Genomic DNA, 19,093 nt, shown 5'->3' on the forward strand with positions numbered 1-19,093 from the left:
GGGTTAGGTTGATTGGCCATGATAAAAAAATTGGCCCTTAGCGTTAGGGGGGATTAAATACGTGGGGTTACGGGGTTATGGGGACAGGGCTTGGGTGGGATGGCTGTCGGTGTAGGGACCGGGTGCTAGGGTTATGATCAGCCATGATCTCGTTGAATGGCGGAGCAGGTTCGAAGGGCCGAATGGCCTACTCCTGCTCCTAGTTTCTATGTTTCTATCTGGTCATTATCACATTGTTGTATAAACTTGGGATCTTGCTTTGTGCAAATGGACTGCCATGTTTCCCATATACAACAGTGACTACACTTCAAAAGTACTTCATTGGCTGTGAAGCTTATTGGGACGTCCTGAGGTGGTGAAAGTTGTTATATAAATGCAAGTCTTTCAATAAGGCAGAGTTTTTAAAAAATGCATCCCTTTTTAGAACACAGATTAAAACCTAAATCGTTGAGCTGCCGCCAGTGTGTTTAACGTCCCCTCGTCCGTTAATGTCACACAGGTGGATCTAAATGAAGAGGAGACCATTCTGATCATCCGACGATTGCACAAGGTTCTCCGCCCCTTCCTGTTGAGGCGATTGAAAAAGGAAGTAGAAGCCCAGCTGCCCGAGAAGGTGACTGCCTCTCCCGCGCAGTTTGAGGTGGAAGTCGAGCAGTTTAAAGTCCTGTGGGATTGTGCTGGTTGGGGGCTGGGAATGGCGGGGAGGGGACACCGATTTCTGGAGGCTGTCAACGTAGCTACAGTAACTACAGCCTCAACATCGGCATCACTGACTCTGCTGGACTGAGCTGACTGGGATCACTACACAAGGCTTGGTTCAGTCTGAGATGGGACTTCCACATAACCAGTGGCCAATTCACTCACCTGAGCCTCCAAATAGATTTTTTTTTTATTCATTCATGGGATGTGGGCGTCGTTGGCAAGGCCAGCATTTATTGTCCATCCCTAATTGCCCTTGAGAAGGTGGTGGTGAGCCGCCTTGTTGAACCGCTGCAGTCTGTGTGGTGAAGGTGCTCCCACAGTGCTGTTAGGGAGGGAATTCCAAGACTTTGATCCAGCGACGATGAAGGAACGGTGATATATTTCCAAGTCAGGATGGTGAGGAACTTGGAGGTGGTGGTGTTCCCATACGCCTGCTGCCCTTTCCTTCTAGGCGGTAGAGGTTGTGGGTTTGGGAGGTGCTGCCGAAGAAGCCTTGGCGAGTTGCTGCAGTGCATCTTGAAGATGGTACACACTGCAGCCACGGTGCGCCGGTGGTGGAGGGAGTGAATGTTTAAGGTGGTGGATGGGGTGCCAATCAAGCGGGCTGCTTTGTCCTGGATGGTGTTGAGCTTCTTGAGTGTTTTTTAGTGACGACAATGACAGTTACGAGTCTAGTGACCCCTCCCCAAATAACATCACCTCACTGGGAGTCACTACAGCATCACATGAAAGTGACAGAGCTCCACTATTACATTCCCCTAACTGTCTCTATTCCAGTCAATTTTCCAGCATTTTTTCATGTTTACTCATTATAGTGATGTTTCACTGGATCCTTACCACGGCTCTAATACCTTTCCGATATTGGATGCCTACACCATCCCTTAACAATCCATCTGTGGCATCCTCACTGTCTCATACAGATTTGACACACCACCTTCTTTTTATATTCAATGTCAAACACATTTGCCTTTTTACTTATACCCTCACTTCTGTAACATTTTCTAATTCCTACCAGAACATTCAACAACTTGCCGACACCTTCTGTAACTAAATAAACTCCCACAGTTAATTGTAACGGCTGTTTCCTGACCGAGTGAGACTAAACTTTAGAATATAGCAGTGTTGTCAGATCATTGGCTGCTAATATTGTCAGTAATTTACTGAGAGCCCCGTCACCTCTCCCCCTCCCCGAGCACTTGGCCCCCCCCCATGCAGTAACTGAGGGAGTGGGGCGAGTTCAGTGGGAGCAGATTGTATTTCACAATCCACAACACTTCCATTATTTCCACTTGTCTTTCACACTTCATCTAGAGCCATCCTTTGTCTCTTTACCTGTCCTATTACCATCTCGTCTCGCCTTGAATATCTCTTAATGTCTCTTCACCTCTCAGACCTTCCCTTTTGTTCTTACACCCCCTCCCCCATTTCCCAGCCCCCCAAACCCGCTTCTCAATCTGTCTCATTTCCTGCTTTTTTTTCTCAGTTCTGAAGAAGGGTTTCGACTTGAAACGTTAATTCTGTTTCTCTCTCCACAGATGTTGCCTGGCCTGCTGAGTTTTTCCAGCATTTCCTGTTGTTATTTTGGATTTCCAGCATCCGCAGTACAGGAAACTTTGGTTTATCCGGAGGTTAACTGTCCGGAATGCTCGAGCCACCGGCAAAAATCAGGAGCCGTTGCGTTAGGTTTTTTTTCTTTTTGTTGCTTTTTTTTCACCAGTCAGGCTCTGCAAGGTCTCGCTGAAGCTGTTGCTAAGCTACAGAGACGCTTGCAAGGTACGGCCGACTGTTTAGAAGCACAGGGTTTGTTGCCAGATACGGAGCTCAAAATCTCCGTATGTTTCAACATTAGCGCTGGTTTGTCCGGCAGTTTTGATGGGACGGCAACAGCTCGGTCCCGTCGGTGCCGGATAGCACAAAGTTTCCTGTATTTTGCTATCCCATTATTTCCACATTGAGTTTACGCTGGTACTCAGTGGGTACACTCACCTCGTGTGGCTATACCTGCGTTGGTGTGGGTACGGGAACATAGTGGTTATGTTACTGGACTAGTAATCCAGAGGCCTGGACAAATGATCCAGAGATGTGAATTCAAATCTCACCAGGAATTTAAATTCAGTTCATTCTGGAATAAAAAGCTAGTATGGTGACCATGAAACTATCGGATTGTCGTAAACATCCATCTGGTTCACTAATGTCCTTAAGCTGCTGTCCTTACCCGGTCTGGGCCTATATGTGACTCCAGACACACAGCAATGTGGTTGACTCTTAACTGCCCTCTGAAATGGCCCAGCAAGCCACTCAGTCGTATTTTTTTAAAACTGCTACGATGGACTGCAGCGGTTCAAGAAGGCGGCTCACCACCACCTTCTCAAGGGCAATTGGGGATGGCCTAATCCTGTGAATAAATAATTTCAAAAAAACTCACCTCGTGTGTGGGGGTTGTATGTGGGTACACTCACCTCTTGGGGCCTAGGCGGCTGAAGGCATGGCCGCCAGTGGCAGGGTGAAGAGAGGAGGGGGTGGGGTGCGCGAGCGGCCGGATCTGAGACGAGCTTCGTGAGGTAAACTGGCCGACTCCGGCACTGTGGCAAGTGACTCAGTGCACCGTGCTCCGGACCCCGGTTGAAATGCTGCTTTATTCCCTCGCAGGTGGAATACGTCATTAAATGCGACATGTCGGCTTTGCAGAGGGTCCTGTACCGCCACATGCAGGCCAAGGGCGTGCTGCTGACCGACGGCTCGGAGAAGGACAAAAAGGTTTGGAAACGGCCCAGTTATCTGCCAGCACTGACCCCCTCGCTGGGGCCATCACTGTTAGTTATTAATCGCCGTTATCCGTCATGCATTGCTTTTGTGCGATACAGTTAGTTTAGCTCACAGTGCGGCCTGCCGATGACTTTGGCTCTCTCTGGAGAGTGGCCATTGCGTTTGGGTTACTGCCATCTGGCGAGGTGTTGGCCAGGCTCTTTGTGGCTTTGCACGTTTGGTTGGCGTGTGTTGATAGAGGCGTTTGAAATTATGCCGGGTTGAAACAGAGTAAACAGAAACATGCCCCTTAGTCCTAGACTCATCAACCAACAGAAATCGTTTCTCTCCATCTACCCTATCTGTTCCCCTTTATATCTTGAAAACTAAATTCCAGGGAATACAACCCTAGTTTGTGTAATCTCTCCTCGTAATTTAACCCTTGGAGTCCGGGTATCATTCTGGTAAACCTACGCTGCACTCCCTCCAAGGCCAGTATATCCTTCCTAAGGTGTGGTGCCCAGAACTGCTCACAGTGCTCCAGGTGTGGTTTAACCAGGGTTTTGTACAGCTGCAGCATAATTTCTACCCCCTTGTATTCTAGTCCTCTAGATATAAAGGCCAGCATTTAATTAGCTTTTTCAATTATTTTCTGTACCTGTTCCTGACATTTTAATGATCGATGTACCTGGACCCCCGAGTCTCTCTGGACCTCCACTGTTTTAGCTTTTCACCATTTAGAAAGTACCCTGTTCGATCCTTTTTAGGGCCAAAATCTGCTTTGAAATTTCCAATTGAACCTCAGCCTCAGCTGCTTTTTGGGGGGGAGAGAGTGGCAGATTTCCACTACCCTTTGTGTGAGGAAGTGCTTCCTGACATCACCCCTGAAGGGCCTGGCTCTAATTTTAAGGTTGTGCCCCCTTGTTCTAGACTCAACTACCAGAGGAAATAGTTTCACTTTATCTACCCTATCAAACCCTTTGATAATCTTAAACACCTCGATTAGACCAGCCTTTAATCTTCTATACTCGAGGGAATACAAGCCTAGTTTATGCAATCTGTCCTCTATTGAAACTCAAACTCAGAAGGTTAAAAGCTCCTGTTGGGCTTTGCGATCTTCATCCTTGAAATTTAGGAATTAAAATTTCTATAGACTGGATCTGGCCTATTAAGTGCTATCTCTGTTGAGGCCATTTAACTGTGAGCTCTTTGCCTCTTTCTCTTTAGGGCAAAGGAGGCACGAAGACCCTGATGAACACCATTATGCAGCTGAGGAAGATTTGCAACCACCCGTACATGTTCCAGCACATCGAGGTAAGCGGCTCTGCCCACCAGGTGCCAGTGTGGCTGGGTGTTGGATGGCACACCGAGGCAGCAACACTGTTGGTCCAGAATCATAGCTGTGCCCCCGAAAATAAGAACATAAGAAATAGGAGCAGGAGTAGGCCAATCGGCCCCTCGAGCCTGCTCCGCCATTCAATAAGATCATGGCTGATCTGATCCTAACCGCCAATCTACTATCACAGAACCATCTCCTGAATCTAACAGAATTAGACACACGAAATAGGAGCAGGATCAGGCTACACGGCCCCTGGGCCCGCTCCGCTACCCACAGGGCCATGACCGATCCGAACCTAGACTCATGTCCAAATTCCTGCCCGCTCCCCATAACCCTTTATTCCCTTTACTTCTAGGAAACTGTCTATTTCTGTTTTAAATTTATGTAATGATGTAGCTTCTACAGCTTTTTGGGGCAGCATATTCCATGGACCTACCACCCTCTGAGTGAAGTAGTTCCTCCTCATCTCAGTTTTGAAAGAGCAGCCCCTTATTCTAAGACTATGCCCCCTAGTTCTAGTTTCACCCATCATCGGGAAGATCCTCCCCGCATCCACCCGATCCAACCCCTTCACAATCTTATATGTTTCAATAAGATCGCCTCTCATTCTTCTGAACTCCAATGAGTAGAGTCCCAATCTACTCAACCTCTCCTCATATGTCCATCCCCTCATCCCCGGGATTAACCGAGTGAACCCAGCAGATTCACTAAACCCCAGTCACTCTCACGCAATCTGTTCAGGTTTGTAATTCTCCTGATCTCAGTTCCGTCGCACAGAGAGCTGCAGAGTGGGAGCGAGGTGCTCAGGTAGAAGAGAGAAGATGTGAATCTCGCCAGCGTAAGGAAAACGGGCCGGGTTCCTGCTCCTGATTACTAACCCAGGGACCTCTGCTGGAAAATGCGCATGTGAGCATGCACGGTTGTGAGCGTGCGCATGCATGGTTGTGCCAGTGCATGGTTGTGCGTGTGAGTGTACGCGGCTGTGCCCGTGCATGGTTGTGAGCATGCATCTGCATGTTTGTGCAAGTGCGCTTCCATGGTTGTGCACATGCGTGTTTGTACGTGTGCATGGTTGTGAGCGAGCACATGCATGGTTGCGCATCTGTGTGTGTAGACATCGGGTGAGGGCAAGGTTGGGTTGAGTCCCAGTTTTCTCCCCTCCTCTCCTGAGGGTGCTGCCTCTTGCGGGGTTTGGCTCTGCAGGCACTGATGGCCCTAACCCAGGCGCCTATGCTTCATCTGTAAGACGAGTCCGTGGGCTGTATGACTATGGAAGGCATCACATGCAATCTCAACCTTGTCCTTGCCCAAAGTCTCCACATGCGCAGATATCCCTGGATAGCAAACGGGAACAGGAACCACGCCTGATTTCTTAATTTCCTCCTACCTAGCACAACTGTGCAGGGGCAATTGTAATGCAGTAACTGCTGCCGTGGCCGAGATCAGTGAATTCTGCACAGACCGAGGATTGGGTCCCAGAGGCTCAGCACCACACTAACACACATTGGGGCGTTGTGTCGGTAGATAGTTTAACGCCGAACACACATTGAGGTATCCAGCTCTGCTCAGCTGGTGCCCGAGTCACTGGGCAATGGATGGCACACAAGTTCAATTCTTGTCAACTTTGTATTTTTTTTAATTGAGAACGATCACAGAAATTCTGCGCAGTAAATCTGTTGTGCGTTCGTTGTTGAACCATTGCAGTAGTAATACAATGTGCCTGCAGGGGTCGCTGTTCTTAGCATTACATCAGTTTCCACAAATGACCGAGTGTGGAGGTGTCCTGTTTTAGAATCTCTTTGTACAGCTGCTCTCTGAGCAGGAGATGGACGGTCAGCTCTGCTTCTGTTTCCTATTCGTTAATGGACAGGAGCAGTTAAAGCTGTGGTTGTACTGTGTGTGTGTGTGTGTGTCTGTGTATGTGTGTGTCTGTCTGTCTGTGTGTGTGTCTGACTGTATGTCTGTGTCTATCTGTGTGTCTGACTATGTCTGTGTCTGTCTGTGTGTGTCTGTGTATGTGTGTGTGTGTGTCTGTCTGTCTGTGTGTGTGTCTGACTATGTCTGTGTCTATCTGTGTGTCTGACTGTATGTCTGTGTCTATCTGTGTCTGTGTGTCTGTCTGTGTGTCTGTCTGTGTGTGTGTGTCTGTCTGTGTGTGTGTCTGTGTATGTGTGTGTCTGTCTGTGTGTGTGTCTGACTGTATGTCTGTGTCTATCTGTGTCTGACTATGTCTGTGTCTATCTGTGTGTGTGTCTGTGTGTCTGACTGTATGTCTGTGTCTATCTGTGTGTGTGTGTATGTGTCTGTGTGTGTGTCTGTGTGTCTGACTGTATGTCTGTGTCTATCTGTGTGTGTCTGTGTATGTGTCTGTCTGTGTGTGTGTCTGTGTGTCTGACTGTATGTCTGTGTCTATCTGTGTGTGTGTGTCTGTCTATGTCTATGTGTGCCTGTGTGTGTGTGTGTCTGACTGTATGTCTGTGTCTATCTGTGTGTGTGTGTCTGACTATGTCTGTGTCTATCTGTGTGTGTGTGTGTCTGTCTGTGTGTGTGTGTGTGTGTGTGTCTGACTATGTCTGTGTCTATCTGTGTGTCTGTCTGTGTGTGTGTGTCTGACTATGTCTGTGTCTATCTGTGTGTGTGTGTCTGTCTGACTGTGTATGTCTGTGTCTATCTGTGTGTGTGTCTCTGTGTGTGTGTCTGTCTGTGTGTGTGTCTATCTGTGTGTGTGTCTGTCTGTGTGTCTGTCTGTGTCTATCTGTGTGTGTGTCTCTGTGTGTGTGTGTGTATAATGAAGCCCATCTGAGGCCATTGACCTCTGCACTGCATTATGCGAGTTGCGTTCTGCTGTTAATCGGGATCCAGCCCTTTCCTGAGCTGAATGTGATTCAAGGAATCCAGTCAAGGCTGCTCAGAATTCCTGCCCTGGAAATAAATTCCAGGGATCATTATACCTGATAGCGCGGTGGACACAGATTCAATAGTAGCCTTCAAAAAGCAAATCGGATAAATACTTGAAGGAGAAACAATTGCAGGGATATGGAGAAAGCGGGGGGTGGGGGGTGAGTGGAACTAACTGGATTGCTCTTCGAAAGAGCTGGCGCACTCGATGGGCCGAATGGCCTCCTGTGCTGTATGATTCTATGATACTCTGGAAGTGGGATCTGGAAATCTGCTGTGAAAATTGAAAACCATCCAATCACGCAAGGAGTGCGATGCAAATCAGACAGTGTGATTGGCAGTTTTGGTGATTCTGCGGTGGGGTTAAGTGGATACTGGGTGACGTGAATCAGTCATTCATGAAAGAAAGACTTATGAAATAATACTGAGCGGCCTGCGGGTGGCGCTGTCCAGGGAGAGTATAAATACTCGGGCACGGGCCCAGCTTGCGCAGGACATTCTTAACAGGAACTAGTGAAGGACACAACTAGACCTCCATGTTGTAAAACAGTTGATTAAAGCTTTGTTTAACGCTTAGACCAAGTGCCTAGTAGTTTTCTTACGCCACTGGGTACAGGGCTGCAGCGCTCCCCGAGGACTCAGGATATTGCGGTGTTTGCGTCCTTCACACTTACCTTTTCATCCCTTTTTTCTTTTCTAACCAGGAGTCTTTTTCAGAACACTTGGGATTTACCGGAGGCATTGTACAAGGGTAAGTCAGACCGGTCTCTAGACCTGACGACATAGCCGCACCCACTGGGGTCGCGTAGAGAGTGAGTCTAGCCTACTGAGTGTGTAAGGATGAGTCTCAGCGATCGAGTGTGTACGGTTAAGTTCCCCGATCGAGTGTGTAAGGTTGAGTCTCACTAATGGAGCGTGTAAGGTTGAGCCTAACCAGTAACCGGGATCCAGCTGAGGAAAGATTCGAACACTCAGCTGCTTGAGATCCTGCTCCATCCTGTACAGGCCGCGCTGACCTGAGCTGTTTCCCTAACTACGGACGGTGCAACAATTTGTCTGAACGGCTGAGATCAGGAGTTGAAAATACCTGTGGCCCGAGAGTAGGAACACACAGAGAACATCCACAGAGCTGTAGAGGACCACAAGATTACTCTCTGAATATGGGGATCCTGCTGTCGACACGTGATCGCTCTCTGATCAGTATTTCAAACTCTAGAGCGGTTTCATTGCCTGATGGTCACGAACAGCAGTGACTCAAAACCGGGCAGCTTGGACAGTGATTCTCCAAGTGTGTTGGTTGCCGTACCAGCAGGATAGAGGTGAGGGAAGGCCGATGTCTCACGAGCCGTTGCCTGGTGGTTGCCACAGAATTGGTGTTGAGCTTACGAGCAGGCAACCCAGAGCCTTCCAATGGCCAAATACCAATTGCAAAGAGGCCCTGGTGTGTGAACATGAGCATCACAGAGTGTCTGCAATCAGTGGGGTTGCATTCAACAATAACTTGCATTTATATAGTGCCTTTAACGTAGTAAAACGTCCCAAGGCGCTGCACAGGAGCGTTATGAAACAAAATTTGACACCGAGCCACAGAAGGAGATATTAGGACAGGTGACCAAAAGCTTGGTCAAAGAGGTAGGTTTTAAGGAGCATCTTAAAGGAGGAAAGGAAGAGAGTTGGAGAGGTTTAGGGAAGGAATGCCAGAGCTTAGGGCCCAGGAAACAGAAGGCATGGCCACCAATGGTGGAGCAATTAAAATCGGGGATGGCCAAGGAGGTTTGTAGGGCTGGGGGAAGTTACAGAGATAGGGAGGGGCGAGGCCACGGAGGGATTTGAAAACAAGGATGAGAATTTTAAAACTGAGGCGTTGCCAGACAAGGAGAATTGTTTTAAAAATAACTGTTAATGTTGGATTGGAATGCCTTTCCTGTCTGTCTGGCACTGAGCGGGAGGCCGGTGCGGAGTCTCGTTGAATCGTGTTGTTCCCTGACAGGGCCGATCTGTACCGAGCCTCGGGGAAGTTCGAACTGCTGGACCGGATTCTCCCCAAGCTGCGAGCCACCAATCACCGGGTGCTGCTCTTCTGCCAGATGACCTCGCTGATGACCATCATGGAAGACTACTTTGCCTACCGCAGCTTCAAGTACCTCCGATTGGACGGTGAGTGGGTCAGCTGGCACGTTTGACTCCTCCTCCCCCCCCACCCCCTTCCCATCCCACGATCCTGAAGGTACTCACTCCCGCTGTGGGTACAGTTCCACGGGCAGCTCCACCATTCCCCCCGCCTCCCACCGTATCTCATCCAAGTGACAGCTCCTCACTTGTGAGACTAGACACTCGGGGGGGTCACTTGCAATGTTCCCACCAAGGTGTGCACGTGCGCAGCCGCGCAGTAATCTGCAAGATCCCGCGCAGGCCGCTCACCAGCTTTTACATTGTAAATACTGCGCATGCGCAGAAATTTAAAGGGACCGCGCATTAAAAGAAACAGGCCATCAGAACAAAGTGCAGCTCACAGGGAACATTGGTCACCTGCCCGTCGGGAAACTGACGGGATTGGATGCGATGGTGGTTTAACACTCCGCCCAATATTGCTCTCATTTGAAGTCATTTGCACCCGATCCCAGTTTCCCAACGGGCGTTGGGTTAAAATTAAGCGTCAGCTGCAGAACATTGGCTATCTAACAGAAAATAGAGAGTTGGGATAAATGGTTCATTCTCGGGTTGGCAATCAGTGACTAGTGGTGTTCCGCAGGGGTCAGTGCTGGGACCCCAACTCTTTACAATCTATATTAACGATTTGGAGGAGGGGACCAAGTGCAACATATCCAAGTTTGCTGACGATACAAAGATGGGAGGGAAAGCAGTGAGGAGGACATAAAAAACCTGCAAAAGGACATAGACAAGCTAAGTGAGTGGGCAGAAATTTGGCAGATGGAATATAATGTTGGAAAGTGTGAGGTTATGCACTTTGGCAGAAAAAATCAAAGAGCAAGTTATTATCTAAATGGAGAGAAACTGCAAAGTGCTACAGTACAAAGGGATCTGGGGGTCCTGGTGCATGAAACACAAAAAGTTAGTATGCAGGTACAGCAGGTGATCAGGAAGGCCAATAGAATCTTGGCTTTTATTGCAAGGGGGATGGAGTATAAAAGCAGGGAAGTCTTGCTTCAGTTATACAGGGTACTGGTGAGGCCACACCTGGAATACTGCATACAGTTTTGGTTTCCATATTTAAGAAAAGATATACTTGCTCTCGAGGCAGTTCAGAGAAGGTTCACTCGGTTGATTCCGGAGATGAGGGGGTTGACTTATGAGGAAAGGTTGAGTAGGTTGGGCCTCTACTCATTGGAATTCAGAAGAATGAGAGGCGATCTTATCGAAACATATAAGATTGTGAGGGGGCTTGATCGGGTGGATGCGGGGAGGATGTTTCCACTGATGGGTGAGACTAGAACTAGGGGGCATAATCTTAGAATAAGGGGCTGCCCTTTCAAAACTGAGATGAGGAGAAACTTCTTCACTCAGAGGGTAGTAAATCTATGGAATTTGCTACCTCAGAGAGCTGTGACATTAAATAAATTTAAAACGGAGATAGATAGTTTCCTAGCTGATAAGGGAATTAGGGGTTACGGGGAGCGGGCAGGGAAGTGGACGTGAGTCTAGGTTCAGATCAGCCATGATCCTATTGAATGGCGGAGCAGGCCCGAGGGGCCGTATGGCCTACTCCTGCTCCTACTTTTTATGTTATGTTATCACAACCTGGCCTACTCAAGATTCAAGATTCTTTATTTGCCATATGTAACTAGTACAATGGAATGCTTACTCCCCAATCACTCCCACAATAAAGCTGTGGGAGCTCACCGAGACACGTCAGCTATTCTTACAGCGCCGTGTTCAGAAAGTCAATTCTTTGGCATCCAGTGGCAGTGGGAGCACGATGTCCCTCAGCCGCTCCATCCTCCTCGTCACTGCGGCCTCCTCCTCACTGTTGCCGGCTCGGCTCCACGTGCGGTGGCCTGCTTCTCCCGCTCACCCTCTGGCCACCATTCCCGGCTCCCCTCCTCCCAGTCGGACTGCGAGTTGTCGAGTCTGCTGCTGCGTCCCGATGTGCTGCGCTCCTCCGCCCGACTCGCCGAGCACATCCTCCGGTCGCCGCGGCCTCCACCTCACCGTCACCGGCTCCGCGGTCCGACGCCTAACCTCACCTGATAACCAAACCCAGCAATACTTATCAGCAGGGGTGGGGTGGGGTAACTTGGTATTATTCAGGAGCAGGACACCTGGCTGACTTTGTTTTACCACCCCACACCCCCCGTCCCCCTCCGTAGCTCAGAGGTGCTGAGGCCAATTGTAGTGGCCGTACTGGCAACCTAACTGAGATGGGCTCGCTCAGTAAAAAGGCATTTACCAAGAGAGCCATCAGGGGGAGCTCCCGGACTACTTCTCCATATTCAAGTCCGGAGCCGAGAAATTCCTGGCACCCCGCTCCACTGTCGGAAATGTGGCAGGGTGGGAATTCCATCTGCCCTGACTCAGACCTCGTGCCGCATGCAGGGGGGTGGGGGGTTTCAATTGTAAAACGGAGGGTGGATGATAAGACTACTGGGCCACCGGCGCCACAGAGACACTGGGATCCCGGAGCGGCGGCTGATCACACTGGCGGGTGCGGGGGAGGGTGAGAGAGGGGAGGGGTGGGCCTTGTCAGTATGGCCCAAGTGTCCACACCCTCCCTGCTCCCCCCGCACCCCTTCCCCACTCCCCCTCCTCGCTTCCCACACACCCTCCCTACACACCCTCCCTGCTCCCCCTCCTCGCTCCCCACACCCCCTCCTCGCAACCTCCCCTCTCTCCCTGCACCCGCACACCCCCGCCCCACACTCCCTCCCTGCTCCCCATCCTCGCTCCCCACACCCCCCTCCTCACAACCTCCCCCCGCACACCCCCTCCCCGCACCCCCTCCCTGCTCCCCCTCCTCGCTCCCCACACCCCCTCCCCGCAACCTCCCCTCGCTCCCCGCACCCGCACACCCCCGCCCCACACTCCCTCCCTGCTCCCCATCCTCGCTCCCCACACCCCCCTCCTCACAACCTCCCCCGCACACCCCCTCCCCACACACCCTCCCTGCTCCCCCTCCTCGCTCCCCACACCCCCTCCTCGCAACCTCCCCTCGCTCCCCGCACCCGCACCCTCCCGCCCCACACTCCCTCCCTGCTCCCCATCCTCGCTCCCCACACCCCCCTCCTCACAACCTCCCCCGCACACCCCCTCCCCACACACCCTCCCTGCTCCCCCTCCTCGCTCCCCACACCCCCTCCTCGCAACCTCCCCTCGCTCCCCGCACCCGCACCCTCCCGCCCCACACTCCCTCCTGGCTCCCCACACAAGGTCATGTGATGTAACCTCCGGGAATACATCCAAACCGAGTTGCGAACCCAATTCCCACACAGCACCCTGGCTGAAGATTCTCCCAGTTTGGACCAGGTGAGTTTGTGAATGTCCTTCAGCTCGGCAGTTCAACGCTGTATTGAAGGAGCTTTGAAGACACAGTGAGACGATTTACAAGCTGCGACTGATGCCCTGGCTCCCCAGTGGTGCCTTACTTTATCTGGCACAGGCGAGATGGCCCGAATGGCCTCCTCCTGTGCTGTATCATTCTACGATTCGATGATTCCTCTGTGCCTGTTGTGGAGTCAATCTACCACCAGGCGGTGCTGTCTGTTTCATTCTGGACATCACTGGTTATATCCAGCAGATCGGCCACTGATAGTTTTGTTATTCATTCTCGCTGGCAAGGCTGGCATTTTTTGCCCATTCCCTAGTTGCTCTTAGAAGATGGTGGTGGGGTTTCCTCTTCAAATCAGAGGGCAGAGTCCACCAGACCAGACCGGGCAAGGACGGCAGCTTTCCTTCCCCGTTAGTGAACCAGTGGGGTTTTTTACGACAATCCAACAGCTTCACGGTCACTTTTACCGATACCAGCTTTTTATTTTTAAACGGGATTCAAGACCTCACGCTGCCACGTGGTGGGATTTGAACTTGCGTTCTCTGGATTATTAGTCCAGTAACATAACCACCACAGGATATTGTCACCCACTGCACAAATATCACTGGGGTAGCTGGAAATATTTTTAATTTAAGATTTCCCTGTGCTCCCATCTCCCCCCCCCCCCCCCACCCTGGACCTCTAAGGACAATATCTTCAGTCAGGGGCATGGCGTTGACGCGCTGTGAGCTATCTGAGATGGCGGAAGGGCAGGTTCGGTTCTGCCCCGTGTGCTGTCTAACGACCTGTTCGCGCCCTCTTCCAGGGACCACCAAGTCCGAGGACCGTGGCATGCTGCTGAAGACGTTCAACGAGCCCAACTCCCATTACTTCATCTTCCTGCTCAGCACTCGGGCCGGGGGCCTGGGCCTGAACCTCCAGGCCGCGGACACCGTCGTCATCTTCGACAGCGACTGGAACCCGCACCAAGTGAGTACCGCAGGAATCCAACGCACCACGCCCCTCCCCCCCAGGCGGCACGCGGTTCACCTCCGCGGTGAATGTCACCATCAGAGTTACAGACCAAAAGCAGGGGAGGGGACTGAGCACAACGGCTCTTTCAAAGAGCCAGCGCGGGCACGACGGGTTGCATGGCCTCCTTCTGTGCTGTAAGTTTCTATGAACCTTGAACTGTTGAGTCTTCAGAGGAAGCAAAGAGTTTTATAGGGGTCCAAAGTATACTAAAGGGAATAGAAGCAGTTGATCCTGAGTCACTACTTCAGGTTCCACTGAGACACACGAGACGGGCACAAACTGGGAGATGCTAACTTCAGGACTGATGTCAGGAAGCACTTTGCACACAAAGGAGTCGATTGTAACTGTTCCCACTGGGCGGGTAACAGGCCATAACAGATCAACATTTTACACCCATCGCAGTCAATGCAGTAGGAAATCGGGCGGGGGCGGAGTGTCAAAAATGGTGGCCAACCCGCCATCGCCCATTTCCCCGACCTCCAGGAGCAGTTACAATTACCCCACTGAGCGAGTAAATACCTTTTTAATGGGCTCAGGCAGTGGGGGGGGGCGGGAGGAATAAACTCAAATCATTTCTGAGACGGTTAGATCGTAGGTTGCTACGGAAGGATGGGCCGAGTGGCCTCCCTCACCCGTGCTAATCGTTCTGAACTCTGACCCCGCTGGGTCAGTATGAAGGTGCAGCTCATGTGCGAGGACTTGTTGCTCTAATACTGAGCGTCGTGTCCATGTGATGGGGTGTTGGAAGCAGGGTTGACACAGGCCTGGTCAGACAGCACAATCTGCTCTAATAAAAACAGAAAATGCTGGAAACACTCAGCAGGTCCAGCAGCATCTGAGGAGAGAGAAACAGAGTTAACGTTTCAGGTCGATGACCCTTCGTCAGAACTGGAAAAGGTTAGAGATGGAACAGGTTTTAAGCAAGTGCAGGGGCAGGGAAAGGGGGGAGGGGACGAAAGAACAAAAGGGAAGGTCTGATAGGGTGGAAGGCAGGAGTGATTAAATGACAAAAGGGATGATGGTGTGAGGCAAAAGAGAGTGGTAATGGGACAAGTAAAGAAACAAAAGCTGGGCCTAGAGGAGATGAAAATGATAAAAGCAGAATCATTACCAGCAACTGCTGTCTGAAAAATGGGAGTGGTGGTTCTAATCTGAAATTGTTGAACTCTATGTTGAGTCCGAAAGGTTGTAAAGTGCCTGATTGAAAGATAAGGTGCTGTCCCTCGAGCTTACGGTGAGCTTCATTAGAACAGTGTAGGGGGCTGAGGACAGAAGGGTCAGAGTGGGAGTGGGGCGGAGAATTAAAGTGACAGGCGACCAGAAGCTCGGGTCATGCTTATGGACTGAATGGAGGTGTTCCGTAAAGCAATCGCCCAATCTGCGTTTGGTCTCCCCAATGCCAAGGCGACTGCATCATGGGCAGCAAATCTGCTCAAGTGTCTTTCTAGATAGGAATGACTCCGGTGTCCTTGATTCGGCTCGTGAAATTGGGCAGAGCTTCTCCGAGCTGGCAAATTGTTCCTTATCAGATCCTTCAGAGGGCATCAGAAATTTTTTTACGAACCCTACCTGCTGGGTTTTGTACTCGCAAGTCTGTCTGTGAAACCAAAACTCCATAGGTGCCAGGTCTGCAGTTCGAAGTGACTGTTACTGAAAGTTTTACAGCAACACTTTCACAACTGTCAATTTCTATAATTACAGCCACCAGAGATTAACCCACAGAATTCTCTTTACGAGTCCTGGGTTGGAACATTAAATGGCTACCCTAAACCGTCACCATCCCAAATCCCGAGGCAGGCTGCAATCGGTAATATCCTCCCTTGCTTAAGCAGCTGATGAGGCTATATACACCCGGCTTAGAGTACAGTCAGAGGCCAAGGGGCAAGTAGTCAGAGCTCCCTCATTCACCGACTCCCTGCACCACCCCCCCCCCCCCACCCATTGCTCGCATGGACAGTTGTGGAGAGGTCCCTTTAACTGCAGGAGCCACCAGCTCAAAGGAATCTCAGGGGCCCAGTGTCACGGTGCACCGTTGCTGCGCGGCGCTCTCCAGCTCAGCCGGCACACTGGCTTTTAAATAGGAAAAACCGCTCGTGCGCGGTATTTTGAACGGGCCGCGCACCCAACAAAAGAAAGTTAAAAGGGAACAGTGGCTGATGGCGATTTGTTTTTACAACCAAGTGGCTTGCCAGGCCACATCGGAGGGCATGAAGAGCCACCCACACAGTGGGGCTGGAGCCACTTGTAAGGCTGGCTGGGTAAGGATGGCAAGTTCCCTTCCCTGAGGGACATTAGTGAACCGGGTCGGTTAGTACGACAATCCTCGCAGCTTTCACGGTCACTTTATCTGGTGACACCCCATGACCAGATTTATCGCATTCAATTTCCCAGTGGGATTTGAACTGATAACCTCTGGGTCGCTCCTCCCTTATTTTTATTCGTTCCTGGGATGTGAAAGTCACTGGCAAGGCCAGCATTTATTGCCCCTCCCCAATTGCCCTCGAGAAGGTGCTGGTGAGCCGCCTTCTTGAACCGCTGCAGTCCGTGTGGTGAAGGTGCTCCCACAGTGCTGTTCGGGAGCAAGTTCCCAGCGATGATGAAGCAACAGCGATATATTTCCAAGTCAGGGTGGTGTGTGACTTGGAGGGGAACTTGGAGGTGCTGGTGTCCCCATAACCGCCGCAAAGCAGAGAGCGAGCCTGCACGGTTTGCCATCAGGCCCATGGGTATAAGATCCAATCCCCTCCCTCAGATCCAGGGAGCGGCACAGAGTGGAGGGGCAGTGATTATTGTAAATCGTGTCTGTTTGGGTAAATCGTGTCTGTTTGGGGAGAAGGTTGGGAACTTTAACAGTTGTCTTTGCGCGCTGTTTATCTCTCACACTGTGCTATCTGTTTATGGGTTTATGGTCCTGCTATAAACAGGCAGAAGTAATTAACCCACATATTTCCCCACCTATGGCTGTTCATTAACTATTGATAACTTGTTTATCCTCAGTCACTTAGCCAGGTCTTTTAGTGCTCATTATGTCACCTCCTCAGGAAACGGACCTTTGTTGTTATGATGAGTGAGGTTTTATTTCTCCAGTGTGATACCAAAACATGGTACAAAAATGTGAAAAGGGGATGAGGGGCTTCAGTTACGTGGAGAGACTGGAGAAGCTGGGGTTGTTCTCCTTAGAGCAGAGAAGGAGATTTAATAGAGCTGTTCAAAATCATGAGGAGTTTTGATAGAGTAAATAAGCAGAAACTGTTTCCACTGGCAGGAGGGTCGGTAACCAGAGGACACAGATTTTAGATAATTGGCAAAAGAACCAGACGGGAGATGAGAATGTGTTTTTACGCAGCAAGTTCATAGAATCATAGAATGGTTACAGCACAGAAGGAGGCCATTCGGCCCGTCGAGCCCGTGCCGGCTCTCAGCAAGAGCACTTCAGCCAGTCCCACTCCCCCCTCCTTTCCCCGTAGCCCTGCAAAAAAAATTCTCTCAGGTACTTATCCAATTCCCTTTTGAAAGCCACAATCGAGTCGCCTCCACCACCCTTTCAGGCAGTGCATTCCAGATCATAACCACTCGCTGCGTAAAAAAGTTTTTCCTCATGTCGCCTTTGGTTCTTCTGCCAATCGCCTTAAATCTGTGTCCTCTGGTCATCGACCCTTCCGCCAATAGGAACAGTTTCTCTCTATCTACTCTGTCTAGACCCTCATGATTTTGAACACCTCTATCAAATCTCTTCTCAACCTTCTCTGCTCTAAGGAGAACAACCCCAGCTTCTCCAGTCTAGCCAAGTAACTGAAGTCCCTCATCCCTGGAATCATTCTCATAAATCTTTTCTGCACCCTCTCTAAAGCCTTCACATCCTCCCTAAGTTGCAGTGCCCAGAATTGAACACAGTACTCCAGTTGAGGCCGAACCAGTGTTTTATACATGGTCATCATAACTTCCTTGCTTTTGTACTCTATGGGCTCGAATTTCCAAGCCCCGTGGAGGCGGGAGTGGTGGGAAAATTGCAGAATCGGGAGGCAGGAACCCAACCCGCCTCCGTGCCAATGTCCCAGGAGGCGGATACCCGACCTGTGCTGGGAGCCGCCTCCCTGAGACGGGAAGGGGATTAGTGCAAATTAACTGCCTGTTAACAGGTAGTTAACAGGCAGTTTTTTTGCCTAATCCCTATTTTTAGCCCTGAAGCGTGGGCTTCCCGACAGCTCCGAACCACGCCAAGTTAGCGAGTTGGACCATCTGTCTGAAGGGGTTAGAGGGGTTGAGATGTCCGTTGTGCAGGTGAGTGATGGGTGCATGTGTGCAGAGGTAAGTGTGTGAGGTAAGTGTAAAGTGTTTTAATAAGTACTTACCTTTACTTTCTCCTGCAGGCTTCCTTCCTTCAGTTCTCGGGGGTCCCTCAGTTCACCGGCACAGAAAGCAGAATGGCTGCTGAAATGTCAAAAGCTGCAGCCTCTGCTTTCTGGTCTGGAGAGATCTCTAACTGAGTCTGAGTAGAAGGACTCAAGTTAGAAGACAGATTGTCAGTGTTTGACAGCTTCACAGAGCTGTCAAATGCTGATTTTTCATCTGTCAAAAGCACTTGACAGATGAAATGTCGCTCACTGACGTCACCAGTAACCAGGTGTCCCTTAATTGGCCTGCTGAGCCCGCTGGGCGGGCTTAACAAGGTCAATCAAGGGAAAATAGTGTGGGTTGGCCACACGTCGATGGAGGCGGGACTACAACCCCGAAAGTGGGAGTCCCGCCTCCATCACGTCCCCATTGATAAAATCCAGCCCTTGGCCTCTACTTATGAAGCCCAGGATCCCATATGCTTTTTAACCGCTTTCTCAACCTGCCCTGCCACCTTCAACGATTTGTGCACACATACCCCCAAGTCTCTCTCTTCA

General features: G+C 50.5%; 1 protein-coding gene across 3 annotated transcripts in view; it reads left to right on the forward strand.

Annotated features, from left to right (window-relative positions):
- Positions 1-19,093, forward strand: part of LOC147097656 (SWI/SNF-related matrix-associated actin-dependent regulator of chromatin subfamily A member 4-like) — a 137,531-nt gene that overhangs the window by 97,866 nt on the left and 20,572 nt on the right. For all 3 annotated transcript variants that reach the window (XM_085971651.1, XM_085971650.1, XM_085971649.1), the window contains exons 21-26: positions 500-613; positions 3,352-3,459; positions 4,675-4,761; positions 8,389-8,435; positions 9,675-9,841; positions 13,993-14,156. In XM_085971651.1, coding sequence (XP_085827777.1) covers positions 500-613; positions 3,352-3,459; positions 4,675-4,761; positions 8,389-8,435; positions 9,675-9,841; positions 13,993-14,156 — 687 coding nt within the window. The remainder of the gene's footprint in view (positions 1-499; positions 614-3,351; positions 3,460-4,674; positions 4,762-8,388; positions 8,436-9,674; positions 9,842-13,992; positions 14,157-19,093) is intronic.

The sequence above is a fragment of the Somniosus microcephalus genome, chromosome 31 (assembly GCF_052327205.1).
Source record: "Somniosus microcephalus isolate GS21.2 chromosome 31, FLI_Smic_1.0, whole genome shotgun sequence".
NCBI lineage: Eukaryota > Metazoa > Chordata > Chondrichthyes > Squaliformes > Somniosidae > Somniosus > Somniosus microcephalus.